Genomic DNA, 18,906 nt, shown 5'->3' with positions numbered 1-18,906 from the left:
CACTCAGTAAATACCTTCGATCGCCTCAAGTAAGTTTGCGGGGATGGTAATCCCCGGGGCAAATTCCACACGCTTTCAGGGTTCAAAACGCCTCAGTTTGGTACAAAAAGTCCACTGAATTTTATAAACATTTATATAACCTAAAAAGTGAGGACCCTGAAAACCCCAACCAAATTTAAGATAATAGAGATTGCAGGGCCATTCGGTTGACTGGTACAGATAGATCTCTAAGAGGTGTTAGTTTTAAGGAACCAGAGTGGAGAGCAGGAATACTTCCTAATTACTTCCCTATAATCTGCAACAATTTAATTTTTCGGTCAATCAATGGTATTTACTGAGCACTTGCGATGTGCACCGCACTTTATTCACGGGCGAGTACAACAGAACTGGTGGATGAATTCACCGCCCACGGGGAGCTTACGGTCTAGAGGGGAGACGGACATTAAATCAAATTGTTGATATACCCGAGTACTCATACCACCGACCGACAACCAGGGATCGCCTCCACAGTAGGTGTCCTTCATTCCTGTGCTCAAGTCCCCGAGACCCGCCGGAGGAAATCCACTCGTCAGGCCAACCCCGTCCATCTCTAGTCATCCCTGCTAGAACTCTGCCCAGAAACAATACTTCTCCATCCTTACTCTCTCCTTTATCCCTGTCCCCCTACACATCTCTTGACCCCGATGATCTGGCCATTAATTTCACTGACAAAATTGAAATCACCAGGCATGAGCTCCCTAAAATCTCCTCCATCTCCCCACCCATCCTCCCACCCGTCCACTGCCTCACCCTTCACCGGCATCTCTCAAGAGATCCCCTGCCTCCTTTCTCAATCTATCTTTTCCACCTGCACCCCGACCCCATCCCTTCTTACGATTCGGACCCCGTGTTAATTCCCACCTACGTGGCTCCCAGCGCTTAACGCAGTGCTTTGAACACGGTAAACATTTAGCAACAGTTCACTGTCCAATGACTCCTTCCCCACTGCTTTCGAACACGCGCGTCTGCCCTTAACATCCTCAAACACCAACCACTCACTCTGCCGCCAACTCGCCTCTCTCACCGTCAACCCCTGGCTCACATCCTTCCTCCTACCTGGAACTCTCGGCCCTTCCGTATATGACAGACCACAGTCCCCATTTTCAAAGATGTTCTAAAATCACATCTCTCTAGAAAGGCTTCTGTGACTAATCTCTCATCCTTCCACCCTATTTTTCCTCCCTTCTGAGACACCTGTGTACTCACCCCACCCCCACAGCACTTATGGACATATCCTTATACTCTGTTGCTTCCCCTTACCTGAAATTTTTTAATTTCTCTCTTCCCCACTAGATTTTAAGCTCCTTGAGGGCAGAGATGTCGTAACTATTCTACTTTTGTACTTTCCCAAGCCCTTTGTACAGCACTCTGAACACACTAAGTGCTCAGTTAATGCCAATGATCGATTAAATTCTGGAAAGATGTGGTCTGGTTTTGTTCAAGAACAGAAATGTACTGGCAATGCTCATCAGAAAATACAATATTTTACTTCTAAAGGAAACTAGCTTTATTTAAAAAAGTATTTTTGCATACAAAAAACCCATTTTCCAAACATACTGTAAACACTTCCAGATTGAGGTAACAAAATACTTCAATACAACTTTCCATGAGAATGACTTTGAAGATCTAATTAAGGGTACTATTTGTTTTGTATGGGAGGTAAAATTACATTTTATTACTTTCTGAAAAAAAATTTCAGAACCCCGGCTCTAAGTCAAATCAAATACTCTGCACTCCATGAGAACATAACAATACCAAAAATCAAAGGCCAACATTAATAACCTGAAAAACAATAACTGAGAGAGTCCGGTGTAAGTGAACCCATTCTCTTATACTGTGCATTCTATTATACACATTTTAATTTCTGCTCCTTCCTACCTCTTGATGCCGTTGGAATTCCATGTGACCAGTGTTGTTTTTTTCCTATCAGCACTGCACGCTCAACCTGCCAGTAATGAACAAGTATGTGTTCCATGACGCTTCACATCGTATCTCCAACTGACGATCATGGAACTGGAATTTGATTGGTAATTCTTGGGATATTTTAGGTAGCATAACAAAGCCTGACTACTATCGTACTGTCATTGTCCTACAGACAGAATTTAAATAGCTCCTTTCCAGAAAATTTGGTGGTAGCCATAGAAGTCGCTTTCTTCTCTGTCTTACGCTTTTGTTCACTTTGAAAAATCATATCCTTCAGGTTCCTGTGCATCTAAGCTTGCAGAGAGAAGTACCTGAGCTCTTGAATTTTGCTACACTTGAGAGGCCTCTGCAGTAGCAAGCAGACTAGGATAAGCCCAGGAGGAAAACCAAGTGTAAATTAGTCACGACCTGGAAGAGAACCTCTGCAAACTGAAGGACCTGGACTGCTCAGTGCCTTTTTCCTGAAGTGACAGGAAAAAGTGTCTTCAGGCCCCATAAAACTCACTTCTTACCTTTCTTGAACCAGAAGGCAAAGGTTCAGAAAAGCACAGGTGGCACAGAGGCGAGCGGATCCCTCTCTATTTGAGTTTTTCACACTGCTTCTTGGGAGTGACAGAAATCTCCTACTGTTAGGCTGCTCTGCCAATTTTGGAGAAGCAACCTTTAAGGCAAAAGGAAGTGAAGGGAGGACCCATATCAGCAGCCCTCAGCCTCTGAAATTTCCACAACTTTCCCAAAAGCTTTTGGGCACCGAGAAGAGCTGGGAGTCACACATTTTGTTCTGCTTTCAATTTACGACAAAGAATAGTTTAACATTATCTTTAAAAATTGCACCAAGTCATCTAAGAGTAAAACCTCAGGAAAATATTTTAAAAGACCAAGTTCTACTATTCAGCTGTCCATGACTTAATACGGGGAAGGAACTGGACCAGTGGCTTTCAATATTCTATTCCGTTGTGGTCATCAGCCTTTCAAGCCAATCAAAACTCCAGTTACACGACTGTGTTCTCATGCCAGTGCCGGGATGAAATATTGAAGAGAAACATCCTCATGAAGCAAAATGAAGTGAACAAGTCTATTGCTTGCAATATCTACAAAGAAAAATATAATTTAAAAGCTTTTAAAGCACTTTAAAAGCACTTTACAGGAACAGGAAAATCTTTGCCCTCACAGACGCATTTCAAAAGTTTTTCTGAGGCAAAAAACCATACTACTTTCACCAAATGTTCTTTAGACCTATCCGTGGTCTTCAAAAGCAAATTCACACACGAATATGAAATGTATGAAATACCTAGGTACTGGAGAATGCACTGTTATACAGTATTACTGAAAAACAAACATCAGTATTGCTAAGGGCAGACCTGAAAATCCGCAAACTTTAAGATCAGGCAATTTTAACCACACTTAGAAAACTAAAAGTAGCATTTCTTTGAGCAAACGGTCTACCCTCTTTCTAGAGAATCTTCTCCCAGATTTTAAAAGTTTCTAGGAAATGCCCAACAGAATCATGGGCCTCTCCCTATAAATACAAGCAGGATCAAACTCTTTCTCAGAAAACGGACATATTATGTGAAAAGCCACTTGATTGTTAATGTTTGAAAGGTAGCAAAAGTATTAAAACATTCTTTGTAATCTTGCTTGACCGGTATTAAGGTATGAACTCGGTATATACACAGAACAAAGGAGAAAACTTACTGCACAATGCCTTCGTGGGATTTACTTGTTGCCCTGCCAGAAACTGTAAGAGTTTCCGAATATCTATTCGAACCTCGGACATTCTGTCTGGGTCTCTGCCTTGGGAAGTGTCTTCAGAGGCTAAAACGACAGGAAAAGATCTCGAGAAACAACATAAGGCAAGGATGATCCCGGATCGAGCTTCCATTTGGACAGATTGATGTTACATTCTTTCTGCATGAGAAGATTAATCAATTAGTGGTATTTATTGAGTGCTTACTCTAACAGAGCACTGTACTTAAGTGTTTGGGAGTGAATAACAACACTGTCTTGGACGTAACCAGCTAGAAATTACCCCGGATAAATCACTGGGGATAGCGCTACATAATGAATCAATCAGTGGTATTTATTGAATGTTTCTGTGTGCAGAGCACTCTACCATTCTACTCTACTAGAGCACTCCCGACTCTGCCCCTTGTCAGCTGTGTGACCGTGGGCAAGTCGCTTCACTTCTCTGGGCCTCAGTTCCCTCATCTGTAAAATGGGGGTGAAGACTGTGAGCCTCATGTGGGACCACCTCATTCCCCTGTATCTACCCCAGCGCTTAGAACAGTGCTCTGCAGGTAGTAAGCGCTTAACAAATACCAACATTATTATTATTATTACTAAGCCCTTGGCAAAGTGCAATAGAATAGAGTCGGCAGGCATGACAAGGAGACACAAAGACCTAAGAGTCTAGAGGGAGACAGACATTAAGATAAATTACAAATGAGGGAAGTTAGAGGAGAGAATCTTAAAATTTTAAAAGCGGTAGCTCAAGAAGCATACGCCAGTGCATAGAGGGGAGGCAATATGGGGCACCGCAAATTAGGGGACCTGGGTTTGAATAAGACCATGAACCTCAGCTGACATCTGTAAAATAGGCCTCAGATACATTGTGCCCCCCGTGTGGGGCAGGGACTCTGACTGCTTTGTAAACTGATTTGAATTTGCTAATGTTAGTACCTTGGCAAAGCTAGGTACCTACAAATCAGTCTCGTGCCCCAAATGTAGCCGACAAAATGTGATATTAATCGGTCCCCACAACTCACTCGGCGGTCCGCTAATGCATCGAACTCCAAATAAATAAAAGCAGAAAACTTACTCCATGGAGGATTGCCAAGGTCCTTGAAATGTGTTGTAACAGACACTAAATCAGTTTCTATTTTCAAGTTCATTTCTCCACTCAGATTTGCTTCGATCACCTATGAATGCACACATGGGTTAACCCTGACAATCATTTTCCCTACTGCGAGTTAGCAGTTATTAACTTTACAGCTTAATTTTTAAAGGGAGTTTAGGAGGCAGAATTGATATCCGCCGAGGGGAATTTTTTTTGGAGAGTTTCACAGCAGAACCCAGGCAAACCTGGCTGTTGGAACCAACTTGTCATTAGTGAGGATTGTGCCCCGCACAAGGTAGCTGGTATCGCGCACCGTAGCGATAATTCCGCACCCGACCTCCTCCTCAGAACCTGGCTCGCTGACAAGGAAACACATCTGGCTTTTCCCCTGCCGATCCCACCCTCCTCAGCACAGAAGCAGCGTGTCTTAGTGGCAAGAGCCCGGGCTTGGGTGTCAGAGGTCGTGGGTTCTAATCCCGCCTCCGCCACTTGTCAGCCGTGTGAATTCGGGCAAGTCACTTAACTTCTCTGGGCCTCAGTTACCTCATCTGTAAAACTGGGATTAAGACTGTGAGCACCACATGCTGAGCTTTATGAAGACTCAGATGGATTCTGTGAAATTTTCAGTTTACCACTAGATCTGCCCTATGCTGACATGGGCATGGACAGGCCAGTAGTCAGTCAATTGTATTTATTGAGCGCTTACTGTGTGCACAGGACTGTATTAAGCGCTTAGGAGAGTACAATATAATAGACACATTCCCTGCCCACATCGAGCTTACAGTCTAGAAGAGGATAGGATTTTTCCATGCTTCCTTGCAGCACAATCTAGTGGACAGATCCTAAACCAAATAACCAATATTAAGACTGTAGAACTGGCTCTACCTTTGATCAGCTACTAATTATGGGTCAGTTTCCCCATCCCAATGAAGAAATCCTACCTCTTTCTTCTTCAGGGTTACACAATTCAGGGTAACAGTATTTAACAAGCATTTTCAACTCCTCAGAAGTCATTACACATACACACCCAAAAGATAGTAGTAGTATTATTATTATTTCTAGGTTCTTACCCACTTAACTATAATGGTCCTGTGCAGAATGGAGGGAAATTATTCAAGCTTCGTCTGACAAGAGTACTTGGAATGTATTTAAAATTCATGGTGGAAATGTACGAGTTTGCCTTTTTGCTGACTCATTCCTGCTAATCTTTCGCTTTCTCTCTTTCTCCTCCTTGGGTTTGCTCGGTCCACCCAGGGAACAAGTCTCCCGCTAGAGAAATACACTCCGTCGATTGTGGAATTAAAATATGTCACTGAGCTTTTACATTTTATTCTTTCGCTATTTAGAATGCATCTGAACTGACTCTCCAGATGGAAGGGGAATTATCACCAACCGAGAAAAGCCTTTGGGATGGTCAACAGGGAGGGGCGGGAACAGCAGGATGGAGTCTGAGAAATAAGACAATGTCAACTCAGCAAAGTAGTTAGGGTATTCTTAAGTGCTAACTATGAGCCAAGCACCATACCAGGTCAGCGGAAGACAGAGGATAATCAAAAATTCTTAATGTTAAGGAGCAATTTCAAGTTAGAAAGAGAGCGACACTGTCCGATTTTTCTATCATCATTTAATGTATATTTAACCAGTCTCTTTAAAGGCAATATGGAAGTGAAAACATTCAATTGCCACCACACTGATCTTGATCTTCCCAGGCAGCTGTTTCATGAATTAAAGATGGTCATTTTTACATTTTTTAATCTTGCAACACTCCTAAGGGCTTCCAGAAAGCCCTGCCCAGGACAGCTTGTTACCAGAAAGAAAAAAAAAAAGGGGGGGAAGGGGGTGAGGGGAGGGGTGAAATTTCCCCACGAGACATCAGCACTTATTAACTATCCACTTTTTTATGGTATTTAAGCGTTTACTATGTGCTGTACTAAGTATCCTGTACCAAGCAATGGGGAAATCACAGCTAGTCAGATTGGACACAGTCCCTGTCATTCATTCAATCATATTTATCGAGCGCTTATTGTGTGCAGAGCACTGTACTGAGCGCTTTCAAGGGTACGATACAATAGTAAACGGACACATTCCCTGCTCACACAATGAACTGAGAGTCTAGAGGCTCACAGTCTTAATACCCATTTTACAGAGGAGGGAACTGAGGTGCAGAGAAATGAAACGACTTGCCCAAGGTCACACAGCACACAAGTGGCAGAGCCGGGTTTAGAACCCAGGTCCTTCTGACTTCTAAGTCCGCGCTCTATCCACTAGGCCATACTGCTTCACTCGCTGTTACACTGGACACTGAATCTGATCTCCCAACCTCCTGTTTCTCCCCACTTCACTCTGCTGCCCGGATTATCTTTCTACGGAAAGGCTCTGGGCATGTCGCCCCCTTCCTCAAAAATCTCTAGTGATTGCCTAACAACCTGTTATCAAGCAATAACTTCTCACTCTTGGCTTCAAAGCTGTCCATCCCCTTGCTCCCTCCCACCTCACCTCCCCTCTCTCTTACAGCCCACCCCGTACGCTTCGCTCCTCCGTCGCCGCTCGCGTCTTCACTGGCCCTCGTTCTTGCCTGTCCCTCCTGAAAGCTCACCTCCTCCAGGAGGCCTTCCCAGACTGAGCCCCCTTTTTCCTCTACTCTTTCTCCCTTCCCCATCGCCCCGACTCCCTCTCTCTGCTCTACCCCCTCCTCACCCTACCGCACTTGTATATATTTATTGTTCTATTTATTTTATTAATGATGTATATATCTGTCCATCTATTTATACTGAGGCTATAGATGCCTGGGGAAGCAGCGTGGCTCAGTGGAAAGAGCCTGGGCTTCGGAGTCAGAGGTCATGAGTTCGACTCCCGGCTCTGCCACTTGTCAGCTGTGTGACTGTGGGCAAGTCACTTCACTTCTCTGTGCCTCAGTTATCTCATCTGTAAAATGGGGATTAACTGTGAGCCTCATGTGGGATGACCTGATTACCCTGTATCTTCCCCAGGGCTTAGAACAGTGCTCTGCACATAGTAAGCGCTTAACAAATCCCAACATTATTATTATTATTACTTGTTTTGTTGTCTGTCTCCCCCTTCTAGACCGTGAGCCCGTTTGTTGGGGAGGGATAGTCTCTATCTGTTGCCGAACTGTACTTCCCAAGCACTTAGTACAGTGCACCCAGTAAGTGCTCAATAAATACGAGTGAATGCATGAATGACACAGAGACAAGAGAACATGACCGTGTCTCCACAGAATTTTTCATCTGATGGGAATGACAAATAAACCTGTTCCTTCAGCATCATCATCATCGGTAGAAAGAACACCTACTGTGTGTAAAGCACTGAACTAGGCACACGGGAAAAACTGACAGACGGAAGACACGGTCCCTACTCTTGAAAACTGGTAAGCGTAAAACTCCCAAGTGACGGATGCATGCTGTTGAGGCAATCCCCTAACGGAATGGAGAAATGAGAGGAAAGTGATATTCCGGTGGAAGGGCAGATGTTCGTCGACAAGAAGAGATGAAAGGAAAACAAATACCTGGTCCTCAAATGGCTATTTCATGTACTGAGGGGCCAGTTTCCACCGTCCCAATCTGAGGTAACAGGGAAGCAGCTTGGCCTGGTGGGAAGAATGTGGGCTGGGAGCTGGGCTGAGGACTTAGGTTCGAAATCTGGCTCTGCCTCCCTGCCTGCTGTGTGATCTTAGGCAAGTCACTTCTCTGGACCTCAGTTTTCTCCCCTGGAAAAGGGGACCGAATCCTGTTTCCTCCAACTTAGACCGTAAGCCCCACGCGGGAGCGGAATTGTGTCCAACCGGATCGTTTCGTATCTACAGCGGCTCTAACTACCGGTGAACTGGCAAATCGACAAGAATGGATAACTGACGATTCCATCTCTCGGGGAAGGTTAGGGGTTTTCTGGCTTGAGAGCAGCTTGGCCTGAGCAGCTGTTTGGGAGGCACGTCCCAGGCAAAAACACTCCAGGCTCCGTCTCGCGGCTCTCAGGAGACCTTCCGTCTGACTACCTGCCCGCCCGTCACCCGTGACTCACCGCAATCAGCCAACGCGGGGGATGAACACAAGTGAAAGAGCACCAGTTGGAAGCCAGTTGAGTCTTGTGAAAGAAAAATTCCAGCAAATACTACAACAGGGTGACCTCAATACAAGTTCAATACCCTAATATCTAGATGCCAATTAGGGAAAAGAAGGACAAGAAGCAAACTCGCTTAAGTATTAGTCAAGAAAAGTTATGACTTACAATATAATTACTGATGTTCTTCATCCTTTCCACAACACTCTTCATGATCTTCAACATGGGCAAATAAATGCTCACCTAGAAAACCAATGCAATCAATCAGAGCCTGAATTTTTTTTTAATTCACATATAATCAGGTTTTAAATGAGACATCCTGGGTGACTCTCCCGAGCAACCTTTAGATTAGATCTGTCTAGAAACATAAGGCACGCCAAACTTCTCTAGCTGGGTCATTTTTCCAAAAACCCGTACCAATATCTCAAAACCCAGAGAAAGCAGAAAACATTGCTATTTTCTAATATTTCCAATACATTTCGAGGATGGTTCAATGCCCACTCTCCCTCCTACTGTGATCCTCAAGGGGAACAATGCTCGTGACCAACCTGGTCATACCTTGTATCTACCCCAGCACTTAGAAGAGTGCTTGACACATAGTAGGCAATTAACAAATACCATAAAAAAAATCTGTTTTTGTTCCTGTGATTTAGAGAGTGAATTTAAGTGCTGGATCTTCTGATGTAATAGTTAATTGAAAATAAAAACAGCAAATATTCCATAAAAATAGTTCCCGGTAAGCACGCAATCTTTTGGGGGACTCTGAGCATTACTCTGAGAAGCAGGATGGCTTAGTGGGCCTGGGAGTCAGAGAACCTGGCTCCGCCACCCCTGCTGTGTGACCATGGGCAAGTCACTCAACTTTGCTGTGCTTCGGTTAGCTCTGCTGTAAAACGGAGACTAAAATACCTGTTCTATCTCCCTCTTGGACTGTGAACTCCGTGGGCGACGGGGACTGTCTCCAATCTGTTTATATCGTATTAACGCTGGTGCTTTGGTACAGCGCTCTGCACGCTGTAAGCCTTTAATGATTGTCACGATTATAATAATAATGACAACATTGACAATTAGTATTATTTCAACTAATAAACTGCAGTAGGAGGCAAGGGGTGAGGGAGTCAGGGCATAGGGCCGAGGCCTGAAGTCCCAGAATGGTGGCAAAGGTCATCCATTCACCCATTTTTGTCCTAATCTCATCCTAACTTCTGCTCCTTCATTCTTCCCCAGCGCTCTTGCTACATTCCATACGTGGGCCGAGAAAATCCACGATGCTCAATTAGGAAGCCCCCAACATTGCAACCATCTTCAATGTTTGCAGCTGAGCTGAAGGCTTTCTTTCCCTGCTTTTAAAGATTTTGGTGAAGCCTGCGGGATAAATCCCCCAAACTGCTATAAAACAATAGGGACAAGGAAAAATCTGATGGTCCAATCCTCCACTTACATCAAAGTCCGGCACCCTCGGCTCTCGGAAATCGATCCACAATTTCCTAGGGATGACCCCCACGGGGATGTCGTGAGTCACAATGCGACTACTGCTCGACAGAGATGGCTTTGGAGAGAAAGGGAGAGTTTAACTTCTGCACTTTTGATAACTGAGCTAACAGATATAAAAATAACACCGACTCCCTCCAAAAAAAAAATTGGCAAATGAGAAAAATGCACAAAGTTACATTGGGAGGAACACCCATCTCTTCATACTTAACTTCACTTTACCTCAATCTCCCTATATGTGATTTATGAATGACAATACTATCTGCTTCTTCCTGCTTCGTAGGGATATTGTCAGGCTGCACTGGTGTGAAATCGCCTTGAGATCTTTATAAGCAGAAAAACAGATTTAGGCTCTAAGTGAAATCTGACAAGGTAGTTAAGCAGTGGGAGGTTTATGGAATTGTCTTCCCTGGAGATCTTCAAAATCAGTTCAGTAATTTTGAATATGTGATGCGACGGGGAGGGCGAATTCACAGAAAATTGAAATCTGGCCATCATCTAAAGACTTTCATCTCTTCTGCCAGTAAATAAGCAGTAAAGCGGGGCCGCGCTGATTCATTTTCATTTCCTTCTGTCCACCCCTTCGCAGGGAGAAATGGCTAAAAGTCAGGTGAGGAGAAGATGAAAAGGTGGGCCACACTGTATTCCCAACCAAGCGTGGAGAAGGGAGCCCTTTATGGCAGCTCCAAAACTCCAGGAGGAGAGGGATATTTGAGGGAGGGATCTAGGCTCTGAACAGAAGAGTAGAAAGATGCGGACGGGAGGACGGGAATTTCCTTTTCCGTCTCTCCCCCCAGCCAAAGGATGGGATGTCTCTTTACCCAGGTTGGGCTCCTCCTCCGAGTACAAGCTCCCTTCTCTCTCACCCAGCCCTGATCCTTGAGCAGCCCGTGGAGACGGTGGCCTGTGGGTGCTTGGTGAGGAAGGAGGCTAACGTGGGAGGGTCACAGACCAACAGGAAAGATGTAACGGGACACGGGCAATCCAGAAACCTGAAGCTGAGGAGAACGCTCAACAGGTGACTCCGGTTGAGATCATCCATAAATGATTGGGCAATTGTAGAGCCACGAATCAAAGACTCCACAAACACCGGTGTCTGGAATGCAGGCGGGCCCCCTCCACCCCCCCAAAACAAGAAAACCAAACAAGTATACCCTTCGCGAACATTCCCAAGCTCTGTAGTTTGAATATCAGATTATACATTCCTTGTGGGCACGGACTAGGACTAATTAAAAAAAAAAATTCTAAGCACAAACATCTGGTGCTTGATTCTCCCTGAATATTTAATCAAATGGCAAAACTGTTTAGACCCCAGATTCAATAAGTAGGTTGAGTTACCAAAAATGAGCCTCTCACTGCACCTGATTTTGTGAACTAGGAAGAGCTAATTTAACCCAGTTGCTAGGCCCTAGAGGAAAGATGGTTATCAGCTAAACTCTTTTAAAGAACCCTCAGTTCTCCGTATAGTGAGCGACGTTCTTGCCCAGTTGGCATTAAGGAAAATTTGGACTGCAGTCCTGTCCCGCTCCAAAACCACACGAAGTTTCTTTGCAAAGGGAGTTCCGTCACCAATTCCGCATCCCCTGGTTCCCTGACCGCATTCCGATCCAGACGCTACGGCCGAACTGGGTCTGTTTGGTTCGGTGCAGCGGATAACCTATTTTTCCAGTTTCCCAGGAAAGTAAATACACTCAAAGCTCCTTACAGATATCAATTCCCCATGAAAGCGCAAAAATAAGGAAATAGAAAGAAGAGGGGCATTCTATCCGTCCCATTTTCATTCGGGCCTGGAATTTGATTTCTTCTTGCATTGTTAAAAATTCAAGATAAGCTAGAGGGTGGACAGGACTAGAGCAAAGAGTTCTGGTCGCTAGTTGAAGAATTCCGCCCACACCGTGTCGAGGTCTTGGCTCCCAGTTAAAAACCTTAAGGCCCGATGGCGACACTCAACACTAACGATGACGCCCTGTTGTTTAGCCCAAGGCCGAAACCCCTTCTACTCATTCGGGGATCCATTTCCCGAAACAGGACACACGATACGTACGAAGCTCTGAGGTACCTCTAAGAGCGTCAGGTCAGACACGAGCACACGGACAAAGACTCTGCCTTCTCCTTACCAGTTCCACGGCTATCGTGAGGCAGGGGCAGTGCTTGTTTGTCAGCTTGATTTTCACAGTCTTTGCGTTCTGGGCGGTCTTTAGGGCTCTTGATAAGTTTTCAGCCGTCAGCTCTAAATAAATTTCATTGTATTCTTCTGCTATTCCCTCCATTTGGAATTCGTCGAAGAAATTGCCCTGAATGAAGTCAGAGAACGGGAAGTTAAGGCTCTGATCAAAGTCTCTGGGCCTCTGATAAGAAGTCGATCAGCTCCCGCTTCATCCCAACCCGCAAGCTTCACTCTAACACCAACCCACCCACCGGACCTCCGGCTCATCCGTCTCGCCGCCGATTCCTTGCCCGCGTCTCCCCTTCATATATAACGAAACACGTTCCCCCCAAGTTTCGAAGCCCTACTAAAATCATCTCCAAGAAGCCGTAACCTCTCCTCTCCCCCCACCATCCGCCCTCCTTTCCGCATCAACTACGCGCTTGGGCTGTACCCCTTAAACATTTTGCTACTCAGCCACCTCCACCCCCATGGCACTTATGGACGTATCTTTAGACGCTGCCACTTTCCCTCATCGTGAATTTAACGTCGGTGTGGCCGATCAGATTGTCAGCCGGGATCACGTCTACCCCCCGCACTGCGCTGGACTCTCCGAAGCGCTGAACACAGCGCTCCGCACGTAGTGCCCACTCAATCCCAGGGATTGCCTGAATAACGAAGATCCCCGAAGGTAGGGACGAAACGTTCGACCTGTGCAGAGCCAGCCGCTCCCAGAGCGTTCAAACGCAAGCCGGCGGCAAGCCAACCGAAACGAGCCTCCCTCTGAATCCCGTGCCGGTCCCGTTTGCCGTGAGAGCCTTTCCGGTCGTTTCGGAAAGAGCACTCACCTGACTCAGCTCACACCACATGCTGACCCCTCCGTTGGCCACTTTGTCCGAAAGAATGAAATACAGCTTGTCCACGGTGAGCCGTAGAGTGCAGGTCTTGGCCAGCTTGGCGATTGTGACGCTTACCCCTTGGGCATCAGAGGAGGGCAGGGAGACGGAGGGAAACGGGGAAGGGGAGAGAAGGAGTGGGGAAGAGGAGAAGAGGGGAGGAGGGTGAAGGGGCAGGGGCAGGGGAGAGGAAATATGAAGGGGGAGAGAAGAAAGGGATTATTTTTCTATAGAAACTTTCTGGGCATGACACCACACTGCTCAAAAATTCCCAGTGGCTACCTATCAACCTCCGTAACGAGCAAAAACTCCTCACTCTTGGCTTCAAAGCTGTCCATCCCCTTGCCCCCTCCTACCTCGCCTCCCTTCTCTCATTCTCCAGCCCAGCCCGCACACTCCGCTCCTCTACCGCTCACCTCCCCACTGGGCCTCGTCCCGGCCCGGCCCGCCGTCGACCCCCGGCGCACGTCCTACCTCCGGCCTGGAACGCCCTCCCGCCTCACATCCGCCAAACTGGCACACTTCTCCCCTTCAAAGCCCTACCAAAGGCTCACCTCCTCCAGGAGGCCTTCCCAGACTAAGCCCCCTTTTCCCTCTGCTCCCCCTCCCCATTGCCCCAACTCCCTCCCTCCCTCCCCTTCCCTGCCCCGAAGCAGTTGTGTATATTTGTACATATTATTGTATTTATTTTATTAATGATGTGTATATATATATGTAAGTGTATTTATTTATATTGATGCTATCGATTCCTGTTTACTTGTTTTGATGTCTGTTTCCCCCCCACCCCTTTTAGACTGCGAGCCCGTTGTGGACAGGGATTGTCTCTATCCTGTCGCCGAACTGTAATTCCAAGTGCTTAGTACAGTGTGCTGCAAACAGAAAGCACTCAATAAATACGACAACGAATGAATGAGAGAGGGGAGGAGGGTGAAGGGGGCGGGGGGGAGAAAAGAGAGGGGAGGAGGGTGAAGGGGGCGGGGGGAGGATGATGAAGGGGCAGAGGAAGGAAGGAGAAGGGAAGATTGTGAAGGGGTAGAGAGAGGAGGGAGAGGAGGGGACAGTGGGAGAGAAAGAAGAGGAGTAGGAAAGGGTGGGGGGAGGACGAGGGAGAGGAGAAGAGTTTAGAGAAGCAGTGTGGCTCAGTGGAAAGGGCACGGGCTTGGGAGTCAGAGGTCAAGGGTTCGAATCCCGGGTCCGCCACTTGTCAGCTGTGTGACTGTGGGCAAGTCACTTCACTTCTCTGGGCCTCAGTTACCTCATCTGTAAAATGGGGATTAACTTGAGCCTCACGTGGGACAACCTGATGACCCTGTATCTACCCCGGCGCTTAGAACAGTGCTCTGCACATAGTCAGCTCTTAACAAACACTAACATTATTATTATTATTATTATTATTGTTATTAAAGGGGGCAGGTGGGGGAGAGCACGCAGGAGGGTGAAGGGGGCAGAGGGAGGAAAGAGAGGGGAGGAGGATGAAGGGGGGGCGGAGGGGATGGAGGGAGAAAGAAGAGGAGTAGGAAAGGGCGGAGGGGAAGGAGGGTGGTGGAGGGTGAAGGGGGCAAAGAAGAGAGGAGGGGGAAGGGGGCAGAGGGAGAAAGAGGAGGAGGGGGAAGGGGGCAAAGAGGAAGAGGAGAAACGTAAAGGGGGCAGAGGGAGGAGAGACGGGAGGAGGGGGAAGAGGCGGGGGGGAGGAGGAGGAAGGGGGCAGAAGGGGATAGAGAGAGGGGAGGAGGGGGAAGGGTGCAGAGGAAGAAAGAGGAGGAGGAGGGGGAAGGGGGCAGAGGGAGAAAGAAGAGGAGGAGGAAGGGGGCAGAGGGGGGGTAAGTGTAAAGGGGGCAGAGAAAGGGGAGGAGGGAGAAGGGGCAGAGGACGGAGGAGGGGGAAGGGGGCGGGGGAGAAAGAAGAGGAGCAGGGAAGGGCAGAGGGGGGAGAAAGGGGAGGAGGAAGAAGAGGAGCAGGGAAGGGCAGGGGAAGGGGGCAGGGGGAGGAAGAAGAGGAGCGAGGAAGGGGGCAGGGGGAGGAAGAAGCGGAGCAGAAAAGGGCAGAGGCGGCGGAGCGGAGCGTGGGCGGGCGGTCGGGCCCGGGCGGAGGGGGCCGGTCCTCCCCGCCGCACATGCGCTCCCCCCCCACCCCCCCCACCACCCGGTCGGGTCGGGTCGGGTCGGGTCGGGTCGGGTCGGGTCGGGTCGGGTCGGGTCGGGTCGGGTCGGGTCGGGTCGGGTCCCGGCCGGGCGGCGCTCACGGGTGAAGTGGTTGAGGCAGCCCACGTCCACCATCTTCGCCCGGAACCGCATGACGACGCCGCCGCCGCCGCCGCCGCCAAGGCCGGGGCTCCGGAGCCGCACGCGCATGCGCCGGGACCCGGCCCCGCCCCTTGGGCCTTCGGGGCCCTTCGGCCAGCTCCGCGGCGCCCATAGCGGGCTGCCCATCATCACCTCTCCCTCCTCCCTCCTCTCCCTCCTCCCTCCTCTCCTTCCTCCCTCCTCTCCTTCCTCCCTCCTCTCCGTCCCTCCCTCCCTCCTTCCTCCTTCTCCCCCTCCCCCCTCTTCCTCCCCCTGCCCCTTTTCCTCCTCCTCCCCTCCCCCCTCCTCTTCCTCTCCCCCCTTCTTCCCTCCTATGAGAGAACCCACGAGAGAAGCAGCGTGGCTCAGTGGAAAGAGCCTGGGCTTGGGAGTCAGAGGTCATGGGTTCGAATTCCGCCTCTGCCCCTTGTCAGCTGTGTGCCTTTGGCCGAGTCACTCAACTTCTCTATGCCTCAGTTCCCTCGTCTGTAAAATGGGGATGAAGACTGTGAGCCCCACAGGGGACAACCTGATTCCCCTGTGTCTCCCCCAGCGCTTAGAACAGTGCTCTGCGCATAGTAAGCGCTTAACAGATACCAACATTATTATTATGACCTCTGACTCCCAAGCCTCTTTCCACTGAGCCTCGCTGCTTCTCTCAACCCTCCCTTTGTCTGACTGCAAAATCAAACCCCCTTCCCCGCTGCCGCCTACCTGGCCGGGGGCAGTATTTAATTTTCATCTACCGAAGACCCTAATTAGGTCGGTGGAGAGTCAGAAGGTCATGGGTTTTGACCCCCCTCTGACCTTACGGTCTTCCGGGTGACCTTGGGAAAGTTGCTTCGCTTCTCCGAAGCCGAAACTGAAGCGGCGTGGCTCGGTGGAAAGAGCCCCGGCTTGGGAGTCAGAGGTCATGGGTTCGAATCCCGGCTCCGCCCCTTGTCAGCCGGGTGACTGTGGGCGAGTCGCTTCACTTCTCTGTGCCTCATCTGTAAAAGGGGGATGAAGACTGGGAGCCTCACGTGGGACGGCCTGATGACCCTGCATCTCTCCCAGTGCTTAGAACGGTGCTCTGCACCTAGTAAGCTCTTAACAAATACCGACATTATCATTATTCTCTGTGCTTCGGTTACCTCATCTGTAAGATGGGGATGGAGCCCGTGAGCCCCGCCTGGGACAGGGACGGTGTCCAACCCGATTCCCTTGTCTCCGCCCCGGCGCTCGGTACGGTGCCCGGGATGTAGTAAGTTCTTAACGAACGTAACGGTCATTATTACTGTTATTATTAGACCTTTTAGGATGCGACCTTAACAGAGCCTCCGTTCATCTTCCCCCAAATTGCCAGACTGGACTCTGGAAGTCTGAGAATCCTCCAGCCGGGCCTTCTTGGCTTGGCGTGAAGATTCCCGGGGAGGGTTCGGAGAAACCGCTAGACTGGAAATCCACGTCCGCTTCACTTCCCACGGGCGTCTCCCAAGGGATCCTGTATCATTCGTCTTTCCAGAAGCGAAGACCTCCCCACCGTCCCCACTCCCTTGCCCCCGCCGGTCTCTATTGCTTTCTGGAGTCTCTTGCACACTTGGGAAAATTCCAGAGCCGGGACACTGATCGTGAGAATATCAGTTGGCCCGCTTCGCCTCCGGAGGCAAGTCTGCTGTCTCCGTGCCTCGGTTCCCGATTGATGATTCGGTCTCACGGTTCGCCAAAATGTAGAGTACGGTCATCGTAAAAAACAGTAGTGTCCGGTCCGTGAAAACCGTGGAAAATCCGAAGCGTATTTAGCAAGTATAATTCTCACCCTGCGTTAAATTTTCCACTGGATCCTTTCGACGGGAAGCAAAGGACTCTTCGATGGTTTTTTTAACATTTCTTATTTCAAGTGATGTGAGAGACTAAATGTCTTTTGCAACATATACAGTTATACTGTATGCTTTTGTTTTTAACATTTTTAAATCGTTACTAAAGCGAGTGACTTGTTTCAGTGAAGTTAATGGTAAATACACTTTCGGATTAAAAAACTATCAACAACGTGGAGTAATTACTGAATCACAGAAGGATCTGGAGAATAACACATCTGTTTATTATGGAATAAAATTTCCTAATATTGGCCTTTGATTCTCAGGCTGAGAGATATATAACTTCTATAGCGTAGAACCTTCTGGCCGGTCACATGTGGTTTTGACATTAGGATGTCGAATTACGAATAGCTAGTTGAGTCCAAAGTCATTAAACCGAGGAAGATATTTATGCAGAAAGGGCTGGAACGGCTATTAAATAACAACGCCGTTTTTGCTACGCCTTCTGTGTTTTGCTCTGACATTTATTCTCTAGGGTCTGGGCAAGCAGCAACTATTTGCGGAGCGGTTGCTAGTAGTTAATGAAGTTGGAGAATTCCCCAGGCAGAGAGAAATCTGCCTGCCTTAGAGGTAGTTGGTTAAATCAGAGAGGTGAAGTTAATCCTTCTGCTTTTCTGCTTTAATGCAGAGGCGGATTGAAAAAGGAAATGAATGTTACCTCCGATGACAGAAACGTAAATGACGTCCCCGGTTGGTGACATCCGACATCCAATGTTTATGTTCGTTCGACATAAAGGGAAACACAGAGGAGGATTAGGATGGAGTAGAGGCCGTCGGATTTCATTCATTCAATGAAACGATACTAATGAATGAATGAATGAATGAATGAAATTCATTCAATCGTATTTATTAAGCACTTATTGTGTGTGGAGCACTGTACTAAGCGCTTGGGAAAGTACAACGCCACAACAAACAGCGACGTTCCTTGCCGGCAACAAGCTCACAGTCTAGAGAGGAGGAGACAGACATGAATACAAATAAACAAACTTACAGATGCACACGTGTTGGGTGGGGATTTGGGGGAAGAGCAAAGGGAGTAAGTCGGGACGACGCAGAAGGGGGTGGGAGACGAGGAAAAGTGGGGCTTAATCCGGGAAGGCCTCTTGGAGGAGATGGGCCTTCAATAAGGCTTTGAAGAGAGGGAGTCATTGTCAGATGTGAGGAGGGAGGGCGATCCGGGACAGAGGTAGGACGTGGGCCGGGGGTCGGAGGTGAGACAGGTGAGGCGGAGGCAAGGTGAGAAGGTGAGCGCTAGAGAAGCGATGTGTGTGGGCTGAGTTGGGAGAGAAGTGAGGTAGGAGGGAGCAAAGCGGTGGACTGCTTTAAAGCCAGTGCTGAGGAGTTTTTGTTCGATATGATA

General features: G+C 48.2%; 1 protein-coding gene across 1 annotated transcript; it reads right to left on the bottom strand.

The window, feature by feature from the left end:
- Positions 1-1,507: 1,507 nt before the first annotated feature.
- On the bottom strand, positions 1,508-15,732 carry HUS1 (HUS1 checkpoint clamp component). The gene is made up of 8 exons (XM_029063706.1): positions 15,651-15,732; positions 13,361-13,488; positions 12,484-12,660; positions 10,317-10,424; positions 9,044-9,118; positions 4,781-4,880; positions 3,658-3,777; positions 1,508-3,053 (listed from the first exon to the last, which is right to left on the bottom strand). Exons 1-8 carry the CDS (start codon positions 15,700-15,702, stop codon positions 2,971-2,973), a joined length of 843 nt encoding a protein of 280 aa, XP_028919539.1. The 5' UTR covers positions 15,703-15,732; the 3' UTR covers positions 1,508-2,970.
- Between the last annotated feature and the right edge of the window lie 3,174 nt (positions 15,733-18,906).

This window comes from Ornithorhynchus anatinus, chromosome 4, assembly GCF_004115215.2.
Source record: "Ornithorhynchus anatinus isolate Pmale09 chromosome 4, mOrnAna1.pri.v4, whole genome shotgun sequence".
NCBI lineage: Eukaryota > Metazoa > Chordata > Mammalia > Monotremata > Ornithorhynchidae > Ornithorhynchus > Ornithorhynchus anatinus.
Note: the sequence above shows the minus strand (reverse complement) of the source record. Positions and strands in the feature narration are given on the sequence as shown.

Bases quoted from the DNA above. Each gene is read 5' to 3' on its own strand.
- HUS1 (XM_029063706.1), bottom strand. From the start codon at position 15,702: ATGCGGTTCCGGGCGAAGATGGTGGACGTGGGCTGCCTCAACCACTTC. The intron at 3,778-4,780 runs GTAAGTTTTCTG...CTGTCGTTTTAG, and splicing joins CCTTGGCAATCCTCCATGGA to CCTCTGAAGACACTTCCCAA. The intron at 3,054-3,657 runs GTAAGTTTTCTC...TTTTCTTTGTAG, and splicing joins TCCCACGAAGGCATTGTGCA to ATATTGCAAGCAATAGACTT.